The sequence below is a fragment of the Dama dama genome, chromosome 9 (assembly GCF_033118175.1).
Source record: "Dama dama isolate Ldn47 chromosome 9, ASM3311817v1, whole genome shotgun sequence".
Lineage (NCBI taxonomy): Eukaryota > Metazoa > Chordata > Mammalia > Artiodactyla > Cervidae > Dama > Dama dama.
Window position 1 is genome coordinate 64711425 of NC_083689.1, and position 22383 is coordinate 64733807.

General features: G+C 41.7%; 1 protein-coding gene and 1 pseudogene across 1 annotated transcript in view; both read right to left on the bottom strand.

Annotated features, from left to right (window-relative positions):
- SLC36A3 (solute carrier family 36 member 3) overlaps positions 1 to 22030 on the bottom strand; it is a 23881-nt gene extending 1851 nt beyond the window's left edge. Inside the window, exons 1-9 of the mRNA XM_061152252.1 lie at positions 21894 to 22030; positions 20325 to 20415; positions 17129 to 17217; positions 14488 to 14583; positions 9252 to 9336; positions 8119 to 8337; positions 6215 to 6313; positions 5714 to 5880; positions 1457 to 1626 (exon numbers count right to left, since the gene is read on the bottom strand). Of these exons, the coding sequence (XP_061008235.1) occupies positions 1457 to 1626; positions 5714 to 5880; positions 6215 to 6313; positions 8119 to 8337; positions 9252 to 9336; positions 14488 to 14583; positions 17129 to 17217; positions 20325 to 20415; positions 21894 to 22030 (1153 nt within the window). The remainder of the gene's footprint in view (positions 1 to 1456; positions 1627 to 5713; positions 5881 to 6214; positions 6314 to 8118; positions 8338 to 9251; positions 9337 to 14487; positions 14584 to 17128; positions 17218 to 20324; positions 20416 to 21893) is intronic.
- On the bottom strand, positions 13360 to 14073 carry LOC133062579 (large ribosomal subunit protein uL1-like; annotated as a pseudogene).
- Positions 22031 to 22383: the final 353 nt, after the last annotated feature.

Here is a 22383-nt window from a genome sequence, read left to right on the forward strand (position 1 = left end):
CCTTCTCAGGCACTCTCAGATCAGCCTCCTCTTACAGTCTTAACTACCATCTGGTACATCACTGTGTACCATCTTCACATTCACCACAATGTGCTATAATTATTTTCCTGCATATATTTCCCACTCAAATTCTAAGCAGGAACCATGTCTTTTCCATGATTCATTATTGTATCCCTAGCACCTAGGACAATGTCAGGCACATAGTAGGTAATTATGATTGCTCAATGAGTGAAGGATAACTGAACTGACAGATGAGTAAGCGAGGAAGAAGAGGTCTTTCAGTGCGGAACAGAAGCAGCACATGTCTTGAAAGTCAGCTGTCTCCAGTGATGCTTGGTCCCTGATATCAAGTGGCCTGAACTACTCAGTGCTCCTCTTCAGTGGACACCTTTCCTCCTAGGAATGACCTCAATACAATACACTTACAGGTTCCTGATGTCCTGGTACAGACTGGGAATCTTGTGTAACACCTTTAAGCCAAGCAGCTGTGCTGTTTCTGCTTCTAGAACTCCAGTTACAGGGAGCATCGCATCTGGCAGTGTACTATTCTGTTGGTCTGCTCCAAGCCTTACTTTCTTATGACCATGAACTGAGACGGGATTCCCTCAACTGTAAACACACAGTCCTGGACACTTTAAGATGAAATTTACTTTCTCTCTTGCACAATAATCCTACAGTTGTTTGAGATACAGATACAGAATTTACACAAGCCTTTGTTTCTCCAGGCAAAACCTCCCTAGTTCTTTCCTTCATTCCTCACAGGCCACCATTTTAAATTTTCTTAGAGAAAGCATTTCCCAGCCCTATTCACAATGTTTCCCAAACATCTACAATGGCACCTGATATAAAATGAATGAGGAAATGAATGAATGAATGAATAGAAGGAAGAAAGGGAGGGATGGGGGGAGGAGAAAATGACTTACAAGAATTTAACAAATCAGCCCTTTGAGGTTCTTCCTATAGTTAAACACCACCTTAAGAGGACTTCACATTAATTTTTGATAGGAAGGAATATGGCACAGTGGAAACACACAGATTTTGGTGCCACACAACCTGCATCCAAATCTCAGCTCTGTCACTTAGCAGCTATATGATGTGAGCATGTTACTTCATTTCCTGGGTCACAGTTCCTTCAGCTGGTAATATTACATAGTTAGGCTGTCCTGAGTATTACATAATCTCAGTGTTGTGCCTGACATATAGGAGGCATATAGGAATGAATAAATGATACTTCTTTCTCCCACAAACTAGCTAATGTATTCTATGTGTAGATAGTAGAGATTACTGTAACATTTACTCTGTGGCAGTTCTGTTAATCTATTTTTCAGCTGGAAACTTGAGGCTCAGGGAGGTAAAATATGTTGCTTGGCTGGTGGCCGAGCCAGCAATAGTGGGGTAGCGGTCAGTGTGGCTCCAAGCCACAGCTTTGGGCAGAGAGCCCTTTCGTCCTACTCACAGGTCAGACAGACCAAGGCTGTGCGGACAGACAGGTCTGCAAACAGCGCCCAGCTCTCTGACACCTGGGAGATCACGAAGGGGATGATGATCTCAGCTGGGACGTGGAACTGGAGGGCATAGGTGAAGAAGATGCCAATGGAGTACATCAGCTTGACTGACTGGTACAACCTGTAGAGAGAGAGGGACACCACATGAAATTTGATGTGGCTCCAGGGCAGGGCCATGCAGGATTTGCTCACTGCTTGGAAGCTGGGACTTGTTAAGTTATATCACTACCTAACTTCCACTGACTCAGCCTGACTTGCCATTAGAGTCACTTGGGAAGTTTATTAAAAGTGCACACTCTTGGATATTCTCGTTTAATAGGCTTGTAGCTCAGGAATCTGTGCCTTTTTTTTTTCTTCTTTTTTTTAAAGGTATAGCTGCATAGAGTAAAGTTCACAGTACAAAGATCATATTCCCTCCCACCTTTGATTCCCAGTCTCCAGTTCCTCCCTCCACAGGCAACTCCTCTAACAATTTTCTTGAAGCCCCTCCAGAAATACCATAGACTCAAACTTATACAGAATGTAGGTACACATACAGAAGCATCCTTTACGTACCACTGATTGGTTTTCGTTCATTAAATATTTCTTAGATATTGTTCCCCTTCAGTATACGTAGATCTGGTTCTTCTATTTAATAGCTGCTGATATTCCAATTGTACGGATATACTATAACTTGTTTAATTTTAAAGAAATTTTTATTGGAGTATAGTTGATTTACGTTGGTTTTAGTTTCAGGTATATAGTAAAGTGGGTCAGGTAAATATATATACACATATCCCCTCTTTCATTTTAGATTCTTTTCCCATATAGGCCATTACAGAGTACTGAATTGAGTTCTCTGTGCTATAAAGCAGGTTCTTACTAGTTATCTATTTTTATAATTTTTAACTGCTCCCCAATTAATAGACATTTAACTTATTCGTAGTCTTCTGTCAGTAAACAATGCAGCAAAGAATATGCTTGTACAAATACCTATGCACATATAGTATACAACCCCAGATGTAAAAATGCTGGGTAAAAGTATATGTGATTTAACATTTTGACAGCTCTCATAAAAGGGAACCCTCACACACTGTTGTAAATTAGTGCAGCTACTGTGGAAAGCAGTATATCAGTTCCTTAAAAAACTAAAAACAGAACTACCATATGACTCAGTAATTCCACTCCTGGGTATGTAACTGAAAAAAATTAAAACTCTGATTCAAAAAGATACATGCACTCCTATGTTTGTGTGACAGTTGCTCAGGTGTGTCCAACTCTTTGCAACCCCATGGACTATACAGGCCAGAATACTGGAGTGGGTAGCCTTTCCCTTCCCAAACCAGGGATCGAACCCAGGTCTCTTGCATTGCTGGCAGATTCTTTACCAGCTGAGCCACAAGGGAAACCCCTACGTTTATCACAGCATTATTTACAACTGCCAAGATATGGAAGCACCAGATGAAAAAATAAAGAAGACGTGGTATATGTATATAATGGAATGCTGTGCTGTGCTTAGCTGCTCAGTCGTGTCTGACTCTTTGTGACCCCATGGACTGTAGCCTGTCAGGCACCTCTGTCCATGGGATTCTCCAGGCAAGATTACTGGAGTGGGTTGCCATGCTCTCCTCCAGTGGATCTTCCCAAAACAGGTATTGAATCCACGTCTCCTGCACTGCAGGTGGATCTGAGCCACCAGGGAAGCCCAACAATACTGGAGTGGGTAGCCTATCTGTTCTCCAGGCGATCTTCTGACCCAGGAATCCATCCAGGGCCTCCTGCATTGCAGGTGGATTCTTTACTAGCTAAGCTACCAGGGAAGCCCATAATGGAATGCTATTCAGCCATAAAGAAGAATGAAATTTTGCCATTTGCAACAGTGTGGATGGACTTAAGAGGGTATTATGCTAAAGTGAAATAAGTTAGACAGATAAAGACAAATACTGTATAGCATCACTTATATGTGGAATCTAAACAATAAACTAGTGAATATAACAAAAAAGAAGTATATTCACAGATATAGAGAACCAACTAGTGGTTACCAGTGAGGAAAAGGGTGGAGGGAAGGGCAAGATAAGAGTAGGAAACTAGCGGGTACAAACTACTATGTAGAAAATAAGTGAGCTACAGAATATATGGTACAACACAGGGAATATAGCCAATATTATATAATAACTATAAATGGAACATAACATTTATTAATAAAAATTGTGAGTCACTATGTTATACACTGGAAACTTATGTAACATTGTACATCAACTATACCTCAATAAAAAGAAATAAAAAGTAAAATTTTGATAGCTCTTGACATATCGCCCATTTGTTGTCTGAGCACAGTGGAGTGTGTGCTACCCTCCATCCTTGGAAAAACACAGTGTGTGAACACACGCTGGTTTGTGCCATTGTGTTTTGTAAAACTGACATTTCTATTATTAGGAGAGAGACAGAGCAGCTTTTCAGATATATAAATTGCCATTTTTGTTCTAATTTGCCTGTGAACTACTTGTTCACACCCATTTCTTCTTGGTCTTTTGCTTATTCCTTCTTTAAGACTCTCCTGGAGAATCTCATCACCAGCCAGGCTCAGAGAAGGTGTGAGGTCGTTATGGCACCTGATGCCCATTTTTTCCAGCTGATATCCCAGAAGAAAAGTGCCCTGCCCAAGGTAGCAGCAACCCAAACTGCCCAGAATAAGAACAGCATATTAAGTTGATATCTTACTGGTACAAAATAAGTCACAATTTCAAGGAAATTCCACATTAAATATCTCATCCAGTCATTACCACAACACAGTGAAACGGGTAGGATTGGTGATATTTTTCTCATTTTACAGCTGTGGCTTCATGGGAAATGAACACCCTCCGCCCCCCACCCCCAACATTCTACTGACTTCCAAAAGACCAAGGCTGTGGGGGAGACTAACAATGATAATAGCTAATACTCAGTGACCCTGTACTGCATACCAGACACTTTTCTAAGCATTTTATGTATTTGAAGCCAATCTGCCCTCACAGTCACTCCCTAAGAGACAGTGTGGCAGTCATTTGTGCTGCTCAGCTGCTCACCAAATACCTCCGAGTCTTCCAGACATGTGACAGAATTTCACTTCTGTGTCCTCTGGAGTGAGTCATGGTCACTTGCTTTGACTGATGAAGTATGAACAGAAGAGACAGGTCACTTCCCAGAGAAATTTTAGGGCCTTCATGGTGAAGGGTGTGATTCAATGTGCTCTTTGCCATGGCAAGCAACGAAGTTTCAGGGAGTGGCTGGTTGATCAGTCTGGGTCTTGGAAGTGGTGATGGTGCAGAGCTGAGCCCCAGCCATCCCATAATGGACGTGTAGCATGAGCATACAATTAAACATTTGTGTGTGTCCAGCCATTGAGATTCTGGAGTGGCTTATTCTGTTTATTACCAGAGCATAACCTATCCTGACTGATACTAATAGGCAAGAGTATTATCCTTATTTTACTGAGGATGGAAATGAGGTCTGCAAGATTAGGTAGCTTGTCCAAGGTCACATGAGAACCAGGATCAAATCCCATTGCTCAGATGTAGAATCTGTGCTCTTAAGGACTTGGTTCTACTGACAGCTTAGTCATTCTGCACCTACTACTGTCAGAATAAGGACAATGGCTAACACTCAATGAATGCCATATGCCAGTGCCCCAAATGTTTCCTGGATGAATGAATGAATGAGTAAATGAATGAATGATTAATGCAAGAACTTCAGTCAAAGTTCCAAGTGGGGCACAGCAATGGCAGTCTAGGCCTATTTCTGGAACTGGGGACTTGAGTAGTTGTCCATACACAGGACCCTCAATCATTACTTCAGAGTTATACTTTTTGTTGTTTCTGTTTCTGTTCCCTAAGCCCTCCCAGATCATTCCTGTTTGAAAGCCTTTGAACCACAGAGTCAGACAGAATTCAGTTTCAACTTCTCATGAACAACATGAACTGGGAAAGTTACTTACAGCCTTTTCACATATCAACTTCCTCATCTAATTCAATGGAGTTGATAATAATAATGCTAACCCATAGGGCTATTGAGAGAATTAAATGAGATGATACACAATGCCTGGATTATTAAATGTACCTGTTATTATAATACAGATACTAGCAATCAATATTTTGTTGTTGATAATGACTCAGGGATGCCCCATTCTGCTGCTGAGGCTCAGACTCTGTGACTCTCCTCTTCCCCCCAGCCCCAGATGGGCAGGGACGTACCAGCAATTGGGCAAGTTGAGGGTGATGCTGGCCTGGGTGTTCGAGCCAAACTTCATGTAGCCCAGTGTCCCCAGGCAGATGTAGAGGACGATGACAAGGGACATCCCCCAGTACAGAACAAAGGAAAACTGCTGTGGATGCTTCATCTGGTTTTTGAGAGGTAGAACCTGGAGGTGAAAGGAGGTTAAGAAAGAAAAGGTAGAAGGAGAGAAAGCAGGTTTCCTCTCAAGGACAGACACCCTTCTCCAGGTGGCCCAGAGTCAGGAAGGGTCCACATGCCCTTTCATCTCTTCCCACATTTTCTATAACCAAGAGTGCCCCATCTTCAAGGCTTGGTGTGGTGTACAGAGCAGGTGGCATCCTGCAAATGGGGACTGACTTTCCCTTCTGTCACGAGATTATATTCTGCATTTTTCATAAGCACTACTATTTAGAAACCTGGAACAAAGACTGGCTTCCATACAGAGAACTGGGGACTCTCAAATCCCACACCCATCTTACCATGCCGACGCCTTCAAATGTGAAGATGGCTGTACCGAAGAACAGTAAGAAGGTCTTCCAGCTTGCCATCAACGGTAGGTTCCTGGGATCTGGAATCTCCTAAAAGGAAGAAGAAGGGCATTGGTTTTTCCAAGGCATAGAAGTCACCCCAAATCTGGTAGAGAGTTAGGCTTGCCTGACGTCAACAGGGACAGTATTAGAAGCACCCATGAGAGATCTACAGCTGAGTCAGCCTTCTCAACTTTTAAAAAAGTTACTTATTTTACACATAGCATACAATTTACCATTTTAAACATCTTGAGTGTACAATTCAGTGGCATTAAGAACATTCACATTGTTTTACAATCATCACCAATTCCACCTCCAGAACATTATCATCATTCCCAGCTGAAACTGTGCACCCATTAAATAATAACTCCCTATTACCCAGCCCCCCTGGAAATGCCTATTTGACTTTCTGTCTCTATAAATTTGATTGTTCTAGGTACCTCATATAAGTGAACTCATATTATATTTCTCTTTTTGGGATTGACTTATTTCACTAAGCATATTGTCCTCAAGGTTCATCCATGTTGTAACATGGATCAGAATTTTATTCCTTTCCAAGGAATACATTATATATGTTTAATTTTGATTTTCCACATCTTTACATGGAAAATGGAACCCAGGGAGGAGAAGGAATTGCCCAAGGCCACCCTACCAGTCAGTGACACAGCCCAGATATGAATTCAGGTCCTGTGTTTTCCAGTTCTCTAATACCTCTTTCCCATCACTTTTCTCAGAGCTGTGAAGTATTGGCACAGCAGCTACCACTGATCTAGAAGGAATGATTATTTTATTAAGATTCCTGTGGGCAGAATAATGTCCACATCATAATCCCTGGAACCTTGAGTATGTTACATTACTTGGCAAGGGAGAATTACGTTTCTAGACTGAATTAAGGTAGCTAATCAGCTAAATTTAGTAGGAGATTACCCTGGATTATCTGGGTGGGTTTGGTGTAATCACAAGGGTCTTTTAAAGTGGAAGAGGGAATCAGGAGAGAGAACCAGAGAGATGGCAGCATGAGAAAGACACGGCCTGACACTGCTGGCTTTGAAGAGGGAAGTGGGCCATGAGCCAAGGCCTGAGGGCGGCTTCTAGAAGCTGGAAAAGGCAAAGAAACAGATTCTCCCCATAAGCTTCCAGAAAGAAATGCAGCCCTGCCCAGTGAGACCTCAAGAGTTCTGAGATAATTCTGTGTTGTTTTAAGTTACTAGATTTGTGGTCATTTGTCACAGCAGCAGCAGAAAACTAATACAACCCCAGAGACTTTCAAAGAAATGAAACTGTAATAGGGAATTTCAGGGCCTATACTGATAGCAAAGCATGGGCTTTGTGAGGCAAAATGACTGTATTTAGGGGAAAATTACTGTTTATCAGTTTCCTTGTCTGTGAACTGGGGATTAAGTAGCACTACTTCCATAACAGCATCATTGTGAAGATTTAGTGAGTTAATCAACATAAAGAAATTGGCATAAAGCAAATTGAATTCCTTTATCATCCATATATCAACCTATCACTATTACAACTTTTGTTGGTTACTTGACTGAGGTTTATCTCCCCAAGTGATTGTAGCCTCCATGAGAGCAGACAGCTTGTCAGTTTTACTTATCACTGAATCCCCTGTCCCCTGTACATTGCTTGGATCACAGAAGGTATCAATAACTATTTGTTGAAAGACCTATTGCTATCTAATGTGACAACGAAAATGATGATGACGGTGAGAAGCTTTTATAGCCTGTGGGGCAGAAGAGTTCACAGACATCACTTGAGCAGGAGGTCACTTTTCTCACTCTCATCTGCCCATGAGTGTCTCAGAAGCCCTGGACCTTGATCCTTCTGCAGTGGTTTTGGGCACAGACCTGCATGATATACTGAAAGATTAGAGCCATGCTCCCCAGGGTGGTGATGTTGGCCAGCGTGGAGAAGATGGACAGCACCCTGAGGTTCTGGATAAACACCAGCAGGATCAGGAAGGGCAGAATCGTCAGCATGTAGAAGCGAATGTCCACATTGGGGGTCAGCACCAGGATCTTCCTGGGTTCGCAGGTTTTGGAGGTCACGTGGACTTCTTCCACCATCTGATGTGAAGCACAATGAAAGGCAGTGTAATTATAGCTGCTACATTAACAAAGGAAACCCAGTTAAGTTTCAATTTCAGATAATTAACAGATAACTTTTTAGTAAAAGTATGTCCCAAATATTATACAAAGACACACTTGTAGTAAAAAACAAATTGCTGCTTATCTGAAATTTCAACTTAATTGGGTTTCCTATACTTTTGTCACATTTGGTAATCCTAAACTGTAGTACCCATGATTGTGATAACCAGAAACCCTTAGAATTATCAAATCTCAAGGCTGAAGCATCATTCTGTCATCTAGCCCAACCTCTTCTTATGTACCAAATAGTTTTCTTTCATATATCCAGAGAACAGGAATTGATTACACAGGAGTATCTTCTTCAACTTTAGATAGTCCTAAAAGTTAGAAAGCTAAGAATTTGAGCAAAATCTGTCTGCTTGAATATTCTATCCATAATGCTTGTCATAGTTTTGACTATTTGAACGCACAGAAACAAGTATACTGCTTCTATTTCATGAAGCCAAGAAAGTATGCTATGATTGACTTGTAATGCCTGTAGGAATGCAATGAGGGCAAGATTGCAACTTATTTGCTTTAGTTATCTTCTACATGACAACCTTGAGACACCTAAAGAAAATCTCACCAACTCTTCCAGGCTAAAAATTCTCAATTATTTCTGATTGGACATGACTGTAAGCCAACCTGGCTGCATTCCTCAGATGTTGCTTTGGCTTCCCTATGATCTGTTTAAAGAGTGATTCCCAGGACAGAAAGAACTCCCAACTGAAGCCTGATTAGGGAGTAGAAATAAAGCCTCTCCTACCATGATCCAAAAACTTTACTTTTGCTAATGCAACCCTAGCAGCAAGAGGTCTGCTTTCCCCCACTCTGCCCAGAAGAGGCCTCTTTACCTGTTGTAAATTGTCTGCCATAAACATAAAATAAACACTGCAGAAGCCCAGCTGGGTGATGATTAATAAGAAGCTGACAGTGTACCTGAGAAAGAAAAGAAGAGGCAGACAGAAGGAGAAATTAATTATTTTTAATGCATTTATTTTTATTTTTTGAGACAAATATTTCTTTTGTTATTATTTTTACTATTTACCCATTTTTTAACTTTCAAGTTTAAATTTCAAGTCCACAGTAAAAGTTGAAAGACTAGTATAATTAACATCATATATCCTTTCACTAGATATACTGATTGGTAACTTTTAGGTCTAACTGCATTATGCATAGATGGAAGAGTGTGTTCATCCATACACACACACACACACACACACACACACACACACACACACACACACACATGCATGCATTTTTTCAGAACTACTTTAAAATTAACTGCAGATGTTATAACATGTCAACCTTAAAGACTGTAATACCTTCCTTAGGACTATGATATCCAACTTCAATATCCTCAAATATATAGTCTATGTTTTACTTTATTCATTTTTACTTCTTTTTTTGGCTGTGTTATTGGGCTTGTGGGATCTTAGTTCCCTGACTAGGGACTGAACCTGGGTCCTCAGGAGTGAAAGCTCTGAATCCTAACCACCAGACTGCCAGGGAATTTCCAAATATTTTAAATAACCCAATTCTCTCCAAAATATATTTTATAGCTGTTTTTAAAATTTCTTTGATTCAGGATCTAATTATATTTAATATGTTGCATTTGCCTATTTTTCTTTAGTCTTTTTTTTTCAGGTAGAGCAGCCCTATACATGTCTACCCTTTTTGTTTCCCATGACATTGGCTTTTCGGGAAGAGTCTAGGCCATCTGTCTTGTAGAATGTCCCACAGGGTGGACTTACATGACTGCTTCCTCGTGATTCAGAAAAGCAAGCCTACCACATAGGTGAAACTTTGTACTTATATTTCATCATATTGGGAGGCACAGGATGTCCTGTGGTTCTACTGTGATGTGAATTCTAGGCCTCTCCATTATAAGTACACATTTCCTGCTTTGCAACCTGTAGGTAAAACTTTGAGATGGCATGAATAGCCTGTCTTCCTCAAGCCAAAGGTTTTAACATTCACTGATAATCTCTGCTGAATCAATTATTTCATTGGTTGGCTGCAAGGTGTTCTGTCATTTTATCTAAGTTTATTAGCTAGCATCTAAGAAAGATGCATTCTCTTCCTCTTTTTTTATCACAATAAATTCACATTAATTATTCTTTATTTAATATGCTACATTCTGCTATTGTCATTATTCTTCTGGATTCTTAAATTGTCCTGAATTTGGAGATGTATTTATTTACTTTTTTGTGATAACATTTTGAGAGTTCTAACTGGAGGATAATTGCTTAACAATGTTGTGTTGGTTTCTGATGTGTAACATCATGAATCAACCATAAGTACACACATACCTCCTCCCTCTTAAGCCTCCCTCACACCATTTTTTTTTTTTCAAAAGAACAAAAATATGTTCCTTTACTTAGGTTTTAATGTTTAGATTTATGTTTTTCAAGACTGGGTTGTAGTAACCAATGCATCAGAATCATCTGAGGTTGGTGATTCCTGCCTCTTGTATGAGCCTACTGAGTCAGAAGCTTGGCAGTGTCATGTGAGACTTTAGAAGGGAGATTTTTTTCCTCTTTATAATGAAGATTTTTAAACATACAAGAAAGCAATGATAATAATTCAATGACTCTTCATGAGCTCATCCCAGCTTCAACAATTAACTTTTAGGCAATCCTCTTCCATCTATTCCTTCACCCCCACTGCACACAAGCTTCTTTTGTTGGAGTATTTGAAGGTAAGGGGAAAAAAATAAGCAAGGTGAGGGGGAATATAGTAAATTAAAGTATTTGAAGTATTCCACCTGTAAATAATTCAGTATGCAGTTCTAATGGACAAGAATTTAAATAAAATATAAACATCATGCCCTTAACCACCCCTTACAAAATTAACAATAATTTCTTTCTTTTTAAAAATATTTACTCATTTATTTGGCTGCACCTGGTCTTAGCTGCAGCATGAGGGATCTTCGATCTTAGTCGCAGCATGTGGGAACTAGATCCCACATCTGATCTAGGGATTGAACTGACCAGGGATCGAACCTGGATCCCCTGAATGGGAAGTGTGGAGCCTAAGCTACTGGACCACTAGTGAAGTCCCACAATAATTTCTTATATCATTTAATATTCCACCATAGTCAAATTTTTCCAAGGTTTTTCAAAAATATCTATTTCAGAGTTGGTTTCTAAACAAGTCTCTATGTTCCATTTTGTTATTAAGTTTCAAGTTTTTTAATCTGCTATATTCCCCTTGCCTTGTTTATTTTTTTCTCTTGCAATTTAATTTTTTTGGTTGGTGTTGAAGATACCAGAAAATTTCCTTGTAGTGTGTTTAACTTTCTAGATTCGGTTGATAAATTCATAATGTCATTTACCTTGTTCTTCTCTCTCCTATATTTCCTTTAAGCTGATATTAGATCTAGTGGTTTGATAAGACTGAGGTTCTTCCTTTCTGTTTTGGGCAAGGGTATTTCAGAGGTGGCTCTCTGTACTCCCTATTGAATCCTATTATAAGACACCTTATGTCTGGTTGTCCAATGTCCAAACATGAGATGACTAGAAGGGGTCAGGTGATGCCTGTGTATTCTTCCTTTATCATTTTCCAATGACCTTTCACAATGAGGATTGTTGCTTACATGGAATAGATAGTTTTTAATCAAACTCCCCAGGTATCTCTTAGCACACTAAAGATGACAAATTATTGGTTTAAATAAAATAGTTTCCTAATTCTTTCTCAGTTACTGGCATTCTTTCTCATTGCTCCAGAGAAATGGCATAGTGTAGTGGGTGAGAGCTGAATGTTCTAGATTTCAGTCTGTGCTCTGCCATTAGATTCCTGGATAACTTAAACCAAACTTATGGCTCTATCTGGTCTTCATTTTCTTCCATTTGAATAGACATAGATACACTGATCTTCAAGGCGACTTCTTGCCTGAAAGTTTTATTCAGGGTGTCATCAGAAGCTGATAACTTAGTGAGAAAGGATGGACAATTGTGAGATCTCTGTTATTACTGCCCTGTGCCTCTCCCATCGGACAATCAGTGATTCCTGACATTCTCAAGAGAGGAGTTGCAGGCGGGAACTTGGCAGGTGAGGGACTGACTACCCCTTGAGGGCTCTGTTGGGAAAGGCTAACATGTTAGGTGCTTGCTTGAAACTCTGCTTCTCTACTATCTGTGTCTTTGACCCTAGACATGTTATTCTATCTCTGTGAGCCTTGGTCACCATATTTCTTCCCAATAAAGATGCACCACCTACCTCACAAGGTCACTGAAATGATCAGAGGCGATCAGATACAGGAAAGCATTTTGTATACCACAGTGTTTTTATCCAATGAGTGAACAAGCTAAATTGTAATGTTCACTATTAGGAGGAGGATTAAATAGAACCACAGGATCCATCTATATGGATGGGGAACATTGTGATCCTTACAAAACAAGGAAGTCAATTTGTATGTCCCAATGTGGAAAGAAATTAGAGACATAATGTTAGATGAAAGAGCAAATTTCCAATAAATATTCCAATTAATATACAAGAAAATACAAAATATATATTTCCACTTGCACACACAAGTGTTCATGCAGAGAGAAAGTCTGGAGGAATATTTATTAACTAGATATCAGTGCCTTCATTTTATTTATTTATTTTTGGCCACACTGCACAGCTTGTGGGATCTTACTTCCTTGACCAGGGATTGAACCTGGGCCCTTGGCAGTGAGAGCCCAGAGTCCTAACCACTGAACCTCCAGGGAAGTCCCAGAGATTACTTCTTGAACGAAGAGTGGGATGGGGGATGGAGCTATCAGAGGAGATTCTCTATATTGGTCAATAGTTTTCAATAAAAACATATTCATTTAAAACTCTTGTTACTCAGGTGGTGCGGTGGTAAAGACTCCACCTGACAATTCAGGAGACAAAAGAGACATAGGTTCAATCCCTGGGTTGGGAAGATCCCCTGGAGAAGGAGATGGCAACACATTCCAGTATTCTTACTTTTTTTTTTTGGTTTAGTATGGTTTATTAAGCTGGGCCTTAGTACAGATGCTGGGGCTTGCCCATGGTGCTCTTAATGTACAAGGGCCTGACGTTCTGCCAATTTTTCTTGAGCAATGACACCAGGAAGTTGACAGCTAAGTGGATATTGTACACAAGCTCATCATCTGTCATCTTCACGTGGCCAATAGCCACTGCCAGACACAGCACCTTCTTCATCTGGAACTTGACTGTGGACTTCACTTCATCAACTTTGGCCACCATGTTCTCATTGTGGGTCAGCAAGGAAGGGAACTTGCCAGCCTTGTTCAAGTCTGGGCCCAGGATTCGGGGGATCTGCTTGATCAGAGACTCTGAAGCCAAAAAGGCATCATACTTCTTGGCCAGCTTCTTGACCAGTTTCTTATTCTTGTTGAGTTTCTTCAGCGCCTCAGTGTCCATGTGGGGGATATCCACAGCCTTGGCCTCATCACAATGCTCCTGGTCCCCCAAGAGACACATGGAGAACTTGAGGCGGGGAGTGGACTTAAGCCTGACGGTGCCCGAGAAGCGTTTGTCCTTCTAAGGGTCATAGTCCTTCAGGCTGATCTGAAGCTCCACAGTCTCCAAAAACTTCCTGTGCTTTCGCTGGTTCCTGTGCAGGACTTCCCGCACCGCCTCATAGAGGGTGTCGCGGGAGACTTTGCTGCTCATGGTTCCCTACACCGCGATAACCGGAAAAGAGCACATTCCAGTATTCTTGCCGGGGAAATCCCATAGACAGAGAAGCCTGGTGGGCTACAGTCCACAGGGTCAAAAAGAAGCTGGACACAACTGAGCACGCACATGCAGTGTACTAGCAGTAAAGGAAGAACAGGTGAGCATTATTATGGCTGCTGTTGCTATTATTACTACTACTCCTATGATATCTGGGCTTCCCTTGTGGCTCAGCTGGTAAAGAATCTGCCTGCAATGCCGGAGACCTGGGTTCGATCCCTGGGCTGGGAACATCCCCTGGAGAAGGGAAAGGTTACCCACTCTAGTATTCTGGCCTGGAGAATTCCATGGACTGTATAGTCCATGGGGTTGCAAAGAGTTGGAAATGACTGAGTGACTTTCATTCATTCATTCATTTGTGATGTCTAGGACTACTACCTTCCCCACACTGAGTGTGTCCTCAGCCAGGCATTTGGGCAGGTTTCGAGGCTGTACATCATGGCTTCTCCATAGTTCACAAAAGTCTTCTGCAGCCTAAAGAATGGACAAACAATGCATACCTTAATTTTTTTTAAGTACAATTTATTCCCAAAGGGAGTAATTACTATATGTTCATGTATTAATATGGAACATTTTGGTAATTTTCTAGCAATGGTATCATTGAGTTATTTTATAATGGTACACTTTTAAAAGTTTTAGAATTCTGCCTCTTATTTTTTGTAGTTGTCTTTATTAACACTAATTTTTAAGTGGAGAGTATTATTATTATTATTTAGGTGGATAGTAGCTTGGAATTGATTAGGTCAGCAAACAAGGACAGTGAGGATGTGGAAGCTGTGAGGTGTGCAGAACTAGTCAGCGGGAGGGGGAGAGAGGGGAATGAGGTGTAAGTATGGCCAAGAGAGTGGTTCGACCTTTTCTGAACTGACTTTCCCTTCTTCACTTCTGAGGGTGCTGGAACATTTAAGATGCTTGCCCTGGACCAGATCCCATGCAAAGGTGATCTTTAGCCTCCTGCCCAGCACCCCTGTCAGATGTGACACCCCAGTTCTAGCCCATCCCTCTTCCCCCATCCCTCCTTCGCCAGGCGGCCCTTCCTAAGAGAGGCGGAGGCCCTCTGGAGCACTGCTGACAAAGCAAGTGGAAGCAAGTTGCCTAAGTCCCTGGAGTTAATTGCATGACTGAGGGGAGTGACTTGGACAGAGAAAGAGACCCAGACTTGTCAGGAAACCAGTGTTTAAGTAAAAACACGTCCCCCTCAGATGGCCAGGAGACCTTGAGCAAGTCCCTTTATGCTTCGGGGCTTCAGTTTTTTTCTTCACATGCAGTCTGGGTTTTGGGGAGAAGACAGTGAGAGATGGATCTGGTGATGCACTGGGAACATGGCACGATGCTGCTGTTTTTATTATTATTCTATGTGCTGGGCATTTGAAATACAGATGAGGTTACATTGCATAGGACTGGTAAGTATATTAGGCTGAGGATTGCAAATTCAAAAGCAATGGGGACCAGAAAGGTATCAGTATTGTGGTGAGAACGACTGGGTGTGAGACAAAATAGGGAATCGTGGAGACAGAGGTCAAGGCTCTGGTACATGTCCTGTTCCAGAGGGGTTGATTAGGATGTGGCTCTAGCTGAATGATACAGGAATGAAGCCACAGAGGTAGCAGAATGTCTAACTGGCAAGAAGGTGAAGATTTTTTTTTTTTAATGTGAAATCCCCAGGTTTTTAAATGTTGGCTAAATACAAAAAGCCAAAAAAAAACTGTAGAAGTCCTCCATAATATATCTAAAAGCTAATATGAGTCTGTAACCCTATATTAGGAAAAGAAAAAACAAATCAACAAAAACGAAAGTCAGGGAAAGACTATAATAGATGACATATATTAAAAGGCTGTATGGTGGTAAAATGGTCCCAGCAGGCTTGAGGGAAGAAAAAGATTTGCAGATAGGTTAAGGAGTAGAGTCAGACAGGTCTTGGAATACCAGCTCTGCCACTTCCTAGCTGTCTGACATTCAGCAAGGCATTTAACTCTCCCAAGCCTCAGTTTACTCATGTGTAAAATGGGAATAATGGTGCCTACTACAAAATTTTACTGTAAGGAATAAATAAAAGAAGGCTTGCAAAGCTCTTGCCATGTACCTGGAACAATGTAATTGTGCAATAAATTTAATTGCTAAATGAGTAAATGCTCTTAACAGTGTTTCATGAGCTGGAAAGTACTACACAAGTTAGGTGTGACTGATACATACTCCAGATACACCTATTTGGGTTATGATAATTTGACGTTATGAGGAGCTTCATTTAACATCTCTACTTTGACTCACAAGGCCTTTCGGCAAAATTATGAGGACATATTTAGATTTGCCTGCCTTGGGAGCAGCTGAGTCTTGTGGAGAGAAAATCTCCAGGCTGTGGCTGTAAGGAATTACTAATTACTGTGAGTTGCTAGTTGATACATACAAAATTCTCAGCATTGTTTGCTTTCACTGCATTTGCCTTTTTTTCTGGAATTTTGTTTTACATTAAAGTTTTAAATATATAAACATTGTGTTATATATATGCTTTATTAGAGATTGAAATCACTGTGAATTATTCATCTCATTGCTAACTATGTTTTTTTTTTTTTTTTTTTTTTACTATTACTAAATTGTCCCATAAAGGACTTACTTGGAATAAATTTCCCTTTCAAGGTGCGTGTATTGGAGCTGGGGGAAGACCAGGAGGTGGAAGGTGGAGAGATTAAAAGGAAGTATCTCGAATACACATGGGTGTGTATAGAGCAAATTTGCATTTCTTATTACTTCTGATCTTTCTAGGAAAGGATATTTGGGCTCACAGGAGCTTGGCAAAGTGCTCCAACTAGTCAGCAGCAGAGCTGTGCCTGGAACTTGGAGTTTCCAGTAGGATTTTAATCACTCCCTTCACCGCCTCAGAGCAGCAGGGGTGGTGGCCCAGAGAAGTGGCCAGCTAGTTGGGAATTGGGTCAGTGATCCAGGGAAACTTAGCACACCCTCAAATGGAACGTGGTGCCATTTGGTGATGGAGATGATAGAGATAAAGAAGCAGAACTCTCACCTCTGACTTAGGTGTTGAGCACAATTCAGCAGGATGACCATGCAATGCACGGTGAGGATCCCAATGGCCAGCAGGCTGAAAGGACCGACCTGGAGGGGAATGGAGAGGTGGGCACCGTGAGCCAAAAACGGATGCTCCCATACCTGTCCCTCTCTCTGCTGAGGTGCTGGGGTCCCTCTTATAACAGAGATTTGGGGATGAGAACCCGAGATGACAGCCCCTGCCTGAATGTCCTTGTACCCCGACATGCTCTGGCTTGAATGCTCTTCTTAGCATCACTGCAAAGTGACTGTCCAACCTGTGCTAGACTACTTCTGATAACAAAGAGCTCATTACCTCACAGACAGCCCATGCCTTTCCTCATCTGCCTTTAGTTCCACTTGAGAACCCTCATTCCTTTTCATATCCCAGTCCTTACCTCCTCCAAGATGCTTGAAGACCAAGGTTCCTCTTAAGGATTAGTTTTCTTTCCAGTATGGGGTTATCAAAAGAGGCACTATTGACATTTTGGGCCAGCTGATGTTTCTGTTGCAGGGGGCTGCCCTGTACGTTGTGGTTTATTTAGCAACATCCCTGGCCTCTACTCACTGGATTTCAGAAGCACTCCCTCTCTCTCCACCCTAATTTGTGACAACCAAGACTGGCTCTAGACATTGTAAATGTCTTAGGGTATATTAGTCACTCAGTTGGGTCCAGCTCTGTGCAACCTCATGGACTGTAACTTGCCAGGTTCCTCTGTCCATGGGATTCTCCAGGCAAGAACACTAGATTGGGTTGCCATTCCCTTCTCCAGGAGATCTTCCTGACCCAGGGATCGAACCCGTGTCTCCTGCATAGTTTTCAAAGTATTTATATTTATTTATTTAGCTGCTCCAGGTCATAGTTGCAGCATACAAACTCTCAGTTGCAGCATGTGGGATCTAGTTTCCCAAACAGGATCAAATCTGGGCCCCCTGCATTGGGAGTGCACAGTCTTAGCCAATGGACCACCAGGGAAGTCCTTCCATTTTATTTTTTTAACTAAAAATTGTATGTACTTAAAGTGAACAACATGATTTGATACACATACATACAGAAATGATTACTAGAATCAAGCTAATGAACAAGTCTTCTCCTCACATGGTCTCCATTTTTTAAATATGTGATGAAATTATAAAGTGGGGCTTCCCTGGTGGCCCAGACACACAAGATTAAAAAGTAGGGCTCATTATTATTATATTTTGGCCATGCTGCGTGGGGATCTTAGTTCCCTGACCAGGGATCAAACCTGTGCCCCCTACAGTGTGGAAGCATAGAGTCTTCACCACTGGACCACCAGGGAAGGCCAAGCAGGCCTCATTATTAATCATTATCTCCAAGTGTGATCACAGGGCAGAGAGCAAAGACGGACTCTCTCACCCTCTTTGTGCTGGACACCTGTGCCTTTATAGATGCGACCTATGCTAACAGTTATCATGAAGAAACAAATGAGAGATGAAGAGCACCACTAGAGCTCACCAGAATGTAGCCTTCATATAGCAGAAGACTGTTTTTTGGTCTTGTACACATCTATATTCCCAGAGCTTAAGAATAATAGATGCTCAACATATATTTCTCAAATGAATCATGATTAGAGGGTCTGATGGGACTTGGAGGATAAAGAAATCACTAATAACTCTTAGGAAGCAAAAATCAAAGGATAAAGGAGTTGTCTTAAAAAGCAAAAACTGCACCCGCAAAGAGAGCCTGGTTGAAGGCCATGTGCTAATAATGTTCTTCAAAAGTTCTAGAATGCTGAGAACTCTAAAGGGGAAACATCCCATCTCTGTTGGAACTGATACAGATTGGAAGTCATGTCAGAAGCCAGGGTCTCAATGTGCCTTTTTTAGACACGAGGGCCATTTATAGGCTTGGCGAGAAGGAGAAATTTGCTTCAACTAAATTGAAGTCATCTATCTATTCAATTCTGTAGAACAAACTGGAACTTTCAGCGTGCCAGTATCTACAGTAGGTATTGTGTAAAGGAGGGTGTAAAGATGAATCAGAGAGTTCCTGCCTTCAGAGATTTCAGGTAAGTGAGGAAGGTGGGAATGTAAAAAAATGAGCATGTTCCATCTTTGTAAGTGCTGTAAGAATTCCAGGTTAGATAGCTATAAGTTCTAGAAAAACACAAGGTGAAGGAATTTTAAGAGGAGACGGAGGAAGGGGATTTCAGAGGACTTCAGAAAGGGAAATCAAGAATTGGGATTTTTAAAATTTTACAGAGGAGGGGGATTTCAAAAGACGGAAATAAGGGAGATGGGAACAGCATAAGATAGAGGACAGAGGTGGGAGGGCACTAGAAGTGTCATGGGATTGGTGGAGCCTTTGTCACTCTCATCTTCCAAAATTACTTTCTCACAATCAAATGGATGGAAACAGCAGTTACACATTGAAATGCCTGGAGGTGCCAGGCTGCTGATATCAATGAATGAAATGGCAAGGATATAATCCTAGGGAGTTGGGAGAACTGTGGCAAAGTAGATTCTGAATTAGTATGTGAGTTATGGTGAGTCTTCAAGAATAGTGGTGGGGAGGGGGAACTGGATGAAGGTGGTCAAAAGTAACAAACTTCCAAATATGAGATAAATAGGTACTGGGGATGTAATATACAACATGACAACTGTAGTAAACACTGCTATATGGTATATCTGAAAGATGCAAAGAGAGTAGATCCTAAAAGTTCTCATCACAAGGAAAAACAATACCTATTTCTATAATCATATGAGGAGATAGATATTAACTAAACTTATTGTGGTAATCATTTTACAGTATACACAGTATGTGTGGTAAGTCACTTCAGTTGTGTCAGACTCTGTGTGACTCTGGGGACAACCATAGAGCCAGCCAGGCTCCTCTGTCCATGGGATTTTCCTGGCAAGAATACTGGAGTGGGTGGCCATGCCCTCCTCCAGGATACACAGTATACCTTAAATTAATATAGATGTGGTTGTCAATTATATCTCAATAAAATTGGGGAAAATATGGCCTGTCCCCTCCAGGCATGTTCCATTTAGCTCCAGGTTGGCTCCAGAGGATTGATGCCAACAGGTTCATTTCCCATTGCAAAGAGTGCTCCCAAATTGCCCACTGATAAACAATGCTAAAGCTGTAGGAGCCTGGTAGCCCTTTCCCTTAAATGGGGAGACGTGGTTCCCATCCCACAGGTCCATCTTACCAATAAGCCGGCATTTTTCATGGCCAGAGGAAGTCCCAGGAGCCCTGTGCCAATGTTGCATTTCAGTAAGTGAATCAAGGTTTGCATCATCCTGTAGGGGGAGCACAGGGCAACAAAAGGGTATGTTAGTGGAAGAAAATGTGACCCAGCGCTCGGGCTTCTTTCAGTCTCTCCAGCACCCTCTGGTGGGAAGATGGACAAAATCGGATGAAATGGACTCTCCGTTTTACTCTCAGTTCCCAGGATCTGTCCTGCAACCTCTGATCCAGAGCTGGTGCTAGTTCAGGTGACTCACCAAGTATGTACCACACTGTGCTGTGCTGTGCTTAGCCCCTCAGTTGTGTCCGACTCTTTGTGACCCCATGGACTGCAGCCCGCCAGGCTCCTCTGTCCATGGGATTTCCCAGGCAAGAACACTGGAGTGGGCTGCCATTCCCTTCTCCAGGGGATCTTCCCAACCCAAGGATTGAACCTGCATCTCTTGGGTCTCCTGTATTGGCAGGTGGATTCTTTACCACTAGCGCCACCTGGAAGGCCCCTCCAAACCCTTGTTATCATACATTATTTAAATAATCACTTATTGCGTTTGAACTATCAATATCACAACCAGATCTGAAGTCAAGATCTGGCTTCAATAAAATTATCACGCATACCTGTGTTATTATCTCATTAGGAAAAATTCCTGGAATGGTATTATTGATCAAAGAACTTATTTATTCATAGTTACTTACACTTAAAAAATCCTAAGTAACACAGTATGAAGTTAAAAAGGTAAAACAAAAGAAGAACCAAAAAAACCTTATATAGTGAACATAAATGTCTCTTCTATCTGCCACTCAGTCTCCCAATTCTCTTAGCCAGAGCAGCCATTACAGCCAGTTGTGTGTGTGTGTGTACTTTTAAAAAAAATATGCCAAATACTTGTATGTTTTATATAAATATGTTAGGACTTGACATACATTACAGCATTGCCATCCAGAAAGCTATCAATTTAATTCTTCCCAAAACAACATGAAAGTGGGCATTTCCTGACATCCTTATCAACACTGGGTATTGTCATTTACAATCTCTTTATGCCATGGATATTATCTGATCTGATTACTAAATAATAGTCTAACTGGCAATAAAGCCCTAAGGAAAAGAGCCATGTGTCTGAGTTTATGGCAGTAAAAGTAGGGACATAGGGCTAGGAGGTGAACTTTTATCTTCTGGATGGGTTTGTGTGAGGAAGGAAGGGGGCAGTGGGGAGAGACAGAAGAAGGGAGAGAGAATATTAACAATAGCAGTTGTCGAAGGAGTGGAAAGCAGCCGGACTGAGATAGAAACTGCTGAAGAAAGAGCAGCCTGGTATAGAAAACTGTTCCTGGAAGCAAGAAGTTCACGTTGGGGATGACTACCTATGTTTTTTGCAAAACCTGTGAAAAAGTTTGACACGGATAAAACTTTTTAGATTCTAAAGGTTTCATCTTTAATCCATGCATCTCCTGTTCAGTAGGGTTAAATGTGGCCCAGTGCCGTGAAGGCAGCAGTGCCTGACCTCAGATGGGGAAGGGCAGTGTGGCCACTTACGACAGTCCATTGGCTTCCTCTCCAAGATGGATCCTCTCTGAAGTGACACCATTACTCTCCGAGAGTGACTTGGCCCCGTCATCCAAGGACTTGGGCTTGCTGCTGTTGTCCTTTGCAAGTAATGAGATCTTCAACATGGTGGGTGGGTGATGATGGCTGAGGGTTAAGGCCTGTAACAGCCTTGAACCAGTCTCCCATGGATTTTTCTCCAGAGAAACCGAGGCTGCAGGCCTGAGAAGCTGGCTCCCAATTCCTGAGCTGGTCCGGGCGCTGGTGACAGGGGGAAGCTGATGTTGATTACAGGCCTTGCCTGGCTTTGGGGACTTATGAGAGTCTCATCTCAGGATGGTCCTCAGTGCCCCTTGTGACTGCCCGGTCACACACCAGGATTTGCCTGGTCTTTGAGCTACTTCCAGTTCAGCCCTTAGTGCTTTAGGGCAAAGTGAACCGTGTGGCTGGGAGGAAGAAGACACCATTGGACTGGAGGTCC